Source organism: Phaethon aethereus, assembly GCF_964289735.1.
Source record: "Phaethon aethereus genome assembly, chromosome: 2".
NCBI classification, from domain to species: domain Eukaryota; kingdom Metazoa; phylum Chordata; class Aves; order Phaethontiformes; family Phaethontidae; genus Phaethon; species Phaethon aethereus.
Window position 1 is genome coordinate 30,011,602 of NC_138582.1, and position 9,810 is coordinate 30,021,411.

Sequence of the window (9,810 nt, forward strand, 5' to 3'; positions counted from 1 at the left end):
AAGAGGGATAGAGTAAAATGTAAGGTAGCTAATAAAGAAGAAATTCAGATAAAAATTGAGATTAAAAAATAGAATATTAAGCTCAGCAAAGAGTGAGAGTAAAGAAACAGAAGGAAAGAGAGAACAGGTAAATGTGAAAAGAGAAAACGCAAACTAAGGATGAAGAAATACAGAGTCAAAAGATGAGCAAGAACTGGTTGCGATAGCATTGATGTCAGAGCTTTGTTTACTGCTTCTACATGTTGTTTCTTTCTCCATGTAAACTCTGAAAGATGTTACGTTTCAAAACAAAGAGCATTGTTTTTTTGGCTGGTTACTGATGCATATGTGACTAGATTAAGAAATCAGACTATAAAAGTAATTTATGCATAAGAAGGAAAAATAAATACAAATGTTTTTTAATGCAGTTTGCCAACTCTTAACCCATTTGAAATCTGCCACCTTTTGGTTTCATTGACATTTTAAAACCAGAGAAATGCCGCACAGAGAGAAATACAAAGGAGTTTAGATTATTTTGGTTTTAAAAACTAAGATGTAAATTGATTAGAGTGTCCAAGTACCTTCGCAGGGACAAAATATCATCCACTTAAGGACTCTTTAATATGTCAGAAATGATCATAGCAAGGATTTCTAAAAGATGAAGGCAAATGAATCCAAATTTAAAAAAGGGTCAAGTTTATCTGGTCAAGAAAATCAGTGACCAGATTATCAATGAAAGTGATATATTCTCAAGCTTTTGATGTCCTGAAATGGTGAGTGGTTGCCTTTTTATGTAATTTTGCACATGAATAAAACTGATTTTGGGGAAAAAAAAATTCTCCAAGAAAACTATACTCTAAATTGGTATGCTCTAAATTAGTGGGTACAATCCAAATATGAAATGACCTACTCATTATATCAGGATACACAGTGATATTAGAGATACAATCTGTTAATTCTTTCGACCAGCTTATAATAAGGTATACATAACAATTAACCAGTTGCATAAGGACAAAGATATTATCAACATTATCTGTAAGTGTAAATAAAATCACAAGTGTAAATACTTCTTATATGTTCAGGTTACCTAGAATTTGCATGCTGAATCTTTTTAAATTGTAGAAAGGTTGGCTGCCAAAAAGGCACAAAAGCAGGTTGAATTTTGTACTGTACTGTATCTATTTAATGATAATGATATGAAAATCTATTGTAATGCATACATATAAAGAGTTAAATTAAGATTGCTGAGATATTTTAATCTGAATGTACTGTCATTGTCCCGATTCAAATGTTATTTAAAACGTTAATGTATTTTTTTTGCATATGTTGCATCTCCGTGACTCTGTGCAGAAGTCCTAGACATCAGAATTGCTGCAATTATAAGTGAGGTGCATGCTGATTGAGTTGTCAAAGTGCAAAAATCTTTTATCTTCTTTCTGCTTACATGAAACAGTTGTCCAGTCAGCAAATAGATTTCTTTGTAGTGTGGTAGTGTGTTCAAAGAAAAGAAGTCAAATGTTCCCATTTGTGGTTAATGAATGTAGCAAATGTTAGAAGGAAATAATATGTAGTTATTACTCATCTGCTCGTCCGCCATTTTACAAAAGCTTTTTTCTTTTTTTTTTTTTCTTTTTTTTCCTTTAAAAAAAATTCAGGTACTGGAGGTACAGTGAAGAAATGAGATCCATGGACCCTGGTTATCCCAAACCAATCACGATTTGGAAAGGTATCCCAGAATCTCCTCAGGGAGCCTTTGTCCACAAAGAAAATGGTATGCAAAAACATTCCTGTTTTAATGTTTTACTAGTACCTTTTATGTAAGATAAAGTAGTAGAGGGGTGATTGATTGACTATTCAGGTTGAGTAGTGAAAGAATTCTTGATTTATTAACAGAATTTTTCCTGCTATAGAACTTGCTGTTGTGAAAACGGATGTTTGTTTGTATGTACGTTTTAAGACAATGGATAAAAATGTTTCAAATTTAGTATCATAAACCTTCATTTCCATTCTTTTTTTTCCTTATGTCTTAATTCACTTAATTATTTTTGTTCTCTGCTGAATTATAGTAGCTCGTAAAACAAGCTTCCTAAACACAGTATATCTCTATTGGAATTGTCAAGGTGTTGGCTGCTTAAACTGCTTAGAAGGTATTACCTTCATTCTGAACAACTAGAAGATGGAAGCAAAATCTTTATGTAAGCATAAATATCCCTAGGCATCTGTGTAAATCAAAGATGTCATAAGCTCATGACACAGAAATGCAGATCGCAAGTATGTTCATACGAAGCGCAATATTACTTGTATCAAGATGCATCATCCCATACAGGAACCTAGAATCTCAGCTGGCCACACCTCCCAGTGAATGAGAGCAGACAAAATCTCCTCCATCTTATGAGCATTCAGGGCTACCAAGGGCCTGCTGGCACGCTGCCAACAGAGCCCTCAGTTGTACAAAGTTTAGATCCCTTTGACTGGAATAAAAATATGCATTTGTCGTCACTTATTGTTGGAGAATTGTTGTATGGCATCTATGATTTATTTATTAGTCAGTTGTGAGTTGTTCCGTTTGCCTTAAAGACAGCACATATATACATTGCCATATTATTTTAATTTCCTTTTAATAAGCAGATAAAAAGATTTATTTCCTTGTATAAACCTTTTCAGTCTCCTATTTCAACCTCTAACTTGATTAAATAATTTACCATGGAAATGTTTGGGTTTGTTTTTTTGGTGTTTTTTTTTGTTTTGTTTTTTTCCCCAGAAATATGTTTAATTGCTTCCTTACTTTGTCTTTGTTTTATCCAGAAGCAGAAACCCTCTCTGGATTCTGGTGTTTTGGTTAGACTAGATTTTTTTTGTCATTTTTTTCTTTGTTTGGTTTTTAACTGGAAAGTAGATCAGTCAAGATGATATTCTGTTTACTGTAAATACACATATATGTGGAAATGGGCACAAACGTTATGTATGCACAGACAAACATAATGGATATAATCTCTGCTTTCTTCCCTTCATTACTTTTTAAGCATATTTTTCAAGATTTACATCCAAAAGGAATTTGAGATGTATATACACACACACATATGTATGTATGTATGTATGTATGTATGTATGTATGTATGTACGGGTTTGTGTTTTTTTCTTGCCTTGGTTACATTCCCCATAAGTTTTCTGTAGTGGGATCAGGTACATGTGTCTCATTACAAACAAAAATTATCTTACTGTAACACTCAAACCAGTGGTTTTGAAAGTACTGCAGAGGCAGAACACTCATTCCTAAGGCAGGAAAGACTCTTGGTCACATCAAAGCCACTTCTCTTTTTTACCCCCGTGGCTTTGATAATCTGTCTGACTCTTTGAATGAGGAGGGTGTTAAAACATGACATGAGATTGTGGAGGAGGGGAAAAGAAAGAGAGCATTCTTGCGCTTCTCAGAAAGCCTAAAAGGGCCCCAGAGCAGAAAGAGGGACTGAAAATGACACCATAAAGTTCCCAAGAAGACCACTAAGACATTTTCCCTGAAATCAAGAAAATAGATGTTTTTAGAAACAGTTCACAACTCCGCTGTTGCTTGTATGAGGAGAGAAAGAAACAAAAGCAGATGCAAATAAGAAGTACCACAGCTTAGCTGGAAAGAAGTTGATTACATTTTGCCTGAAACTGTTTTCCTTTCTTTGGGCAGAAGCAGAACTGACAAGGAAGTTTTACTATATACCTTTGTAACGGAAAATCTGAAAGCATGTCTTCCGGTTAATCCATTTTGTTTTAAAGAATACTTTTTTCTTTCCCTTGTCTTTCTATTGTGTAAACTATGCAAATGAACACCTGCAATAAATCAGATCATAAAGGGGTTTCCTTCACTGTCCACAAAAATTTGGGGTATTCTTGCAGTAAGAGACTTGGGAAAGATGAGAAAAAACAATTTCCTACTCTAGTGAGCATCCTGACTCAGTGTCCTAGAAGCTTGGCAAGGTACAGGTAACATCTTTGCAACTCTCCCTGCTACTTCCCATATTGTGATTTGGTTTCTAACGCTGTGGTAGAAACTCTTAGGAGGAGATGAAGAAGAAATTTCCTTTCTGTTCCTTCATGGACTCTGAGATCACCCAAAGTTCTCCAGATTGGAGATACCTTTCTGCAATGAGAGCAGCATAGAACATCTCACCTCCCAACTAGCAATTCTCCTAAAGTGGATAGTGGGACAATGTTTAGAGAGAAGAGAGAGAAAAGGTAGTCTACTTTATTAGCCCATTGAGCTTTTTTTGTCTTCTGCTTACTACCACTCCTAATTTGTGTTTCTATTTGACACGTTAGTGACTGCTAAGCTGTCTGGGTCAGGCATTGCGCTCACTGCTCTCAGCTAGCACCTGGAACATTGTAAGGAGCAGCTCCCAAAGCAGGCTCAACAAGTCAAGCAGATTAGATAAAATCACTTTCAACAGTTGTGTGAAGTCACTTGTTCTGCCATGAGAAGCAGTAAAACTACTCAGTCTCTTAGAACTGCCCTTCTCTGCTGGTAACTTCCATCCTTCAGCTGTTACTTACTGTTATTCTGGTTCCTACCTCAGCAAAATGACAGAAAAGTTTAAACTACCTTCAGGGTTTTCCAGTGGAAAATATACTCCGATTGAAGAATTTTTAGTGGATCTATAGGGACTGGTGAATCCTTCACTGCTTTGATTTTAACAGCTTTAATTTGATATTTCAATGTATAATAAGAACTAATACTAACTAATGTCAGTATTCTGACTTATATGTACCCCATATGTATACATAAATGTATTCTGTATATATATGAGAATGTAGATTTAAAGAAGTCATGTATGTACACTGCTTTCTTACATACACGTTGTTATATGTAATACAAAGATAGGGTAACCTGTGCCTCAAAATACTGAAATTTTGCATTTGATAATATTTTTCATTTAAACTATGGATTGCTTTAAGGAACTTTATATATGTTAAATTTTTAAAAATTCATTGTATTTAAAGAATTACAATCCTCTTTTTTTGCTTTCTTCCAAACAGAAGACATTTTGTGAACAAGCTTCCTAACTACTGTTTTGATATAGCTCAGTGCTTTTCTTTTCTTTTTTTCTTTTTAACCAGTATTATACCTGTCTATAGATACACTAACACATTCTCAGTTAATAAAACTGCAAGGGATTAAGGAAAGGAAAACACTACCTGTTCAACGGCTAAGCCGACCATTAAAATTATATAAATAGGTAATGTAGAAGAATGTTCAAATATTCTAAATATTCTGATAAATGGGAGTAGGTGATGAAGATTTTTTTACAGTTTGAGCTGAAAAATATATTATCAAGTCATTTTTTTTAGAATTGAAAGAAACTAGCTGCTATTTGAATAGCTGTTTACTAATATTATCTCCAGATAGCCAGTTACTGATCTTTTCAGGAAGCATTGTTGAAACGACAAATAGTGCTCAATCTGCCTTAGTATTCTTAGTGGCCTTTAGTACTGCAGGAAATAAGCTGAGGTCTATAAAGTGAAGGTAAGGAAAAATCCAGCTGCTTGAATTCGGTTCATAAACTGTAGGAGGAAGTTCACCCATCCTGAAGGTTTTTTGCTTGCCATATCAATGCCACTTTTCAGCTGGGATAATAAAGTAATGTAGATTTTTGTTGAGGAGTCAAGTTGGGTTTTTTTTTTCCCAGTTAGCATGTTTAGTAATAATATTGGATTATGCCTGAATGACCAAATACCAGCTCTTTGCAGAAAACTTAATCTGGTTACACCTGTTTTCTCTTGGCAAAACTGCTGTTATTTCATCCAGTTTCCTCCTTCTGAAGTACAGCAGTAAGTTATGTGACATTAAAGAGGGTCTGTTCTCATTTCTGGCTAGCACAGCATTGCAATTTGTTTCAGTAGACTTCCCATCTTGAAGAGGTTGTGATGCTTTAAAGTCCCAGCCCTGAGGATTCCAACTCTGGGTTTTCAGTGAATGAACAAATCAGCTGGACCCTGGTTTGTCAAAGATCATATTCTCTGGAATACCTTTATTTTTCTGTAGCAATGGAAGAAAATAAAATCCCAGTTTACTGAATTAAAAAAACCCACCCCAATGTTAGATTTTCTAGAGACAGTAAAGAAATGAAATTTGTAAAGACGATTTGAAAGTGCTATAACTGAAATCTATTCCTTACAACTTGTTAATTTTTTAATTGAAAATAATGTTATACCAGTCATGTTGTGTTGATAATATGGTTTGATCCGATATGACCATGAATAATTGAAATTTTCTTCCTCAGGCTTCACATATTTCTACAAAGGAAAAGAGTACTGGAAATTCAATAACCAGATGCTTAGGGTGGAACCTGGCTATCCCAGATCCATCCTCAAGGATTTTATGGGTTGTGATGGACCAACAGATCGAGATAAAGACCGACACAGCCCTCAAGATGACGTTGACATTGTCATCAAACTGGACAACACAGCCAGCACTGTGAAAGCCATAGCCATTGTCATTCCCTGCATCCTGGCCTTGTGCCTCCTTGTCTTGGTTTACACTGTGTTCCAGTTCAAAAGGAAAGGAACACCCCGCCACATACTGTACTGCAAACGCTCTATGCAAGAGTGGGTGTGATGTAGGGTTTTGGTTTTTTTCTTTCCCTCCCAGGAGTTTGTGGTAACTTGAGATTCAACACAAGAGCTGTTATGCAGTTTCCTAGCTAGGAGCGGGCATCTGTCAGTCAGAAACAGAGCTGATCTTTAAAACCCAGGGGGTTGCCTGTCCTGCGCATGAGTGGCGATTCGCTCAGCTGGGAAGCTTCCATGATACACAGTATCTGCTGTTTCTTCAGTCCTTTGTCTTTTTTTGTCATTCGATTCTAGGCCTTTCCTCTGCACGCTCAATGCCCTATAAACTATCAGGATTAACTAATGAAGAGGAAAAAAAAATATCTCCAATGTTTCTACATTTTTCCCTTAAGGCCTGTTCCCCTTTGAAAAATTTTTTGCTGAAAGTAAATTTTTTTAGAAAAAAACAACAACCTACAACAGAACTTTCAGGAAAGTGAGAAGACCCAAAACAGCTTTGTCTCCAAAGAGGATTGCTTTCTGTCTGCTACGGATAAAGTCCTATACTCCTACTTCCAGTTTTGTCAGGTGGGAGACTTGGATGACACGCAGGACTTCAGACTGTTCGGACAGCCATTTTCCAACAAACAAGGGGCCAAAATATCTGCAATATAGTAACAGCCTTAATAATACATTCATTTTGTGTTTTTTACAGCTGCTCTGGGCTACGTCCTCAATGTTTTAAACTCATTTATATTCATTACTGTAGTCAAGCAGAACCTTTTTATTGATTGGTTTCATTTTTGGTTGGTTTTCCTGCATAATCTTTCCCAAGCTGTACCAAGCCAACTGCCCCAGGCCTTTCACAGGTCTGACAGGAGCTCTCATTCCAAAGCATGGTAAAAAGTAGTGTGTCTCTGAAGCGGATTCAATGAACTAAAGCAACAGTCATGCTATAGAGAAACTTGACGCTGATATTACACTGGTGGTGTAACCCTTTGAGAACTATTGCATCTCTTTCCAGAGTCTGGTGGATACTAATCTTGGTTGTCATTAAATTTTAGGATTGTGTTTGGGTAATACAGGTTTTAAAAGAAATCAGTTTTTCAAAACATGTTTCCTGTGACTGCAAGTAAGCATTTTTAATTATTTGCATTATTGATAGAAAAGCGTTTGTAACATAAATAGAAAACAAAATATATTTACCAGCTACTTTCTGGTTAAAGGAACCAAACCTATTTTCATAACTTCTACCACTTACCAAGGATTTTTCTGAACTGGCAACAGTTTTATAGCTTGGCCTTTTATCTTAAGCATCTTGAATTTCTCTTTTAAACTATGTTGCATGATAATTCAATTTGCCTCTGCAGAGGTGGAGTTACAGTTTCAAAGGAAAGACAAAATGAGGAATCTGATATTGCATGAGTATCCTCTGGTTTGTTATCCCTTTGCATGTTCACCATAGTTCTCAAAGGGTTAATCAAATTTCTGGCCTTCAGCCAAACATGGTATCACTGACAGAGCCAAGAGACCACCAAAGCATTTTGTCATTCTGTGTAATTTGTTCTAACAGCAGTATTGTCATTTTCATGTGACCTGCAGAGCAGGTTTGTATCAATATTTTTTTCCTAGAGAAAAGTCAGCAACTGACAGACCTCTTTATTGATTTTAGGAGCTGCTTCTTGCAGTGATAGGCTTTACAGTCACTGGGCTGTGAACTTATTAAAGATGGTCAGAATGATGCACCCCAAAAGTCAGACCCCTGGTTTTTTATGAAAGCCAGGAATTGAGGGGAGTAGCTTTTGCAACAATGAACAGCTTGCCTTGAACTTGATTATTGACCTGTTGACTGTCATTACCGAGTTAAACATTGTCTTCTGTGAACAGCTTCACTGTCTGAATTTCCTTAAAGTGTACTGTCCTATGTCTTTGATCTTTGACCTTTAACTTGCAAACTGGCACAAACTGAAGGGAATCTGGTGTTGTCAATGAACTGAGACAAGTTTTATTTCTTAAAAGGCCTGATAGACATTACCCAAAATTCAAGAAAAAAACGTTGAAGTGTTTTCATAGAAAAGAACTGACATAAACTAAAATATTTATGATAGATCTGTAGAAGGGTATTTTGATATGTATACATGCACACTCTAAAAATGAACTACAGTAGAAGTTAATTTTTATTTAACTTGAATACAATTTTCAGTATAAAATTATCATTTCTACAAATAACTAGTTATTAATGAAAAGGTTATAGGAAAGTATTAAAATACTTGAAATGGCCAGTATTGGCTTTTACATAAAATGAAACTTTTATACTACATTCAAACAATTTCTTACTGGTTTCTTAATCCACATAGCTGGATCACTTTTTAGAGAGTGTAGGTATATATACATATATATTACGGTTGTTACTATTATTTTGGTAATGGATAGCTTGACTGCCTTGAATTTATATTTATATTGAGCATAGCATGAAAAATAGTATGCCTTTTTGTTCAATTACATGATTTTATATTGAATTGAGGACTTTATGAACATGCGTGGCATGCTATAAAGCATTGCAGACTTATTTCTTAGAGCATAAACAGATATACATATGTATGGCTAACAAAAATGAAGATTAGAAAAAGATATAGTTTTACAACAAATATGCAATGCAGATGGCATTTTGGAGATGTTTTGTAGAGGTACTGAATACTGTAGGTTAGAAGTGCACCAGTATCAGCCCATAGCATTATTTAGTAAATCCAATTCAGTTGTTGCTGAAAATATAGATTAATTGACAGTTAAGTAACATAGGATATTTACTGCACATCAGCTCATTTGGTGAATTCGGAATTCAATGCCTGTTTGTCATATATATTAAATTACGTGTATGTGTGTGTTTGTGTACTAATAAATGCACACAAACCCACACACACACATACATGCATATTTTAATCCATGGAGAGATTTTTGTTGTAAACAAACTACTATAACTTATGTTCTGCTACAGGCAGAACAAAATGACTCATGTTGCTGTTCCCATTTTGTTCCTTGGATAGTTGGTGGAAAATACTAACAGCACTACTTATTCTGCATTTGGTTTTCCTCTACAATAGGAGAACTTATTTTATATTATCTTTGTCAGAACAGCATCTCATCTGATTTTTTATTCACTTGAAAATTTCACTTCAACTTTGAAATATCTTTCATGGCAGCTTTAACTTTTTGTGCAACTGTTTCCCTGACAGTAATGAAGTGCTGAGCATGTTGACTGTTGTTCTTTGATAAGGTTACAAAAATGTTTGTATT

The 9,810-nt window shown here is 35.2% G+C and overlaps 1 protein-coding gene across 1 annotated transcript in view; it reads left to right on the forward strand.

Annotated features, from left to right (window-relative positions):
* MMP16 (matrix metallopeptidase 16) overlaps positions 1 to 6,583 on the forward strand; it is a gene marked incomplete at both ends in the record, with an annotated part of 194,047 nt that extends 187,464 nt beyond the window's left edge. Inside the window, 2 exons of the mRNA XM_082015426.1 lie at positions 1,635 to 1,750; positions 6,249 to 6,583. Coding sequence (XP_081871552.1) covers positions 1,635 to 1,750; positions 6,249 to 6,583 — 451 coding nt within the window. The remainder of the gene's footprint in view (positions 1 to 1,634; positions 1,751 to 6,248) is intronic.
* Between the last annotated feature and the right edge of the window lie 3,227 nt (positions 6,584 to 9,810).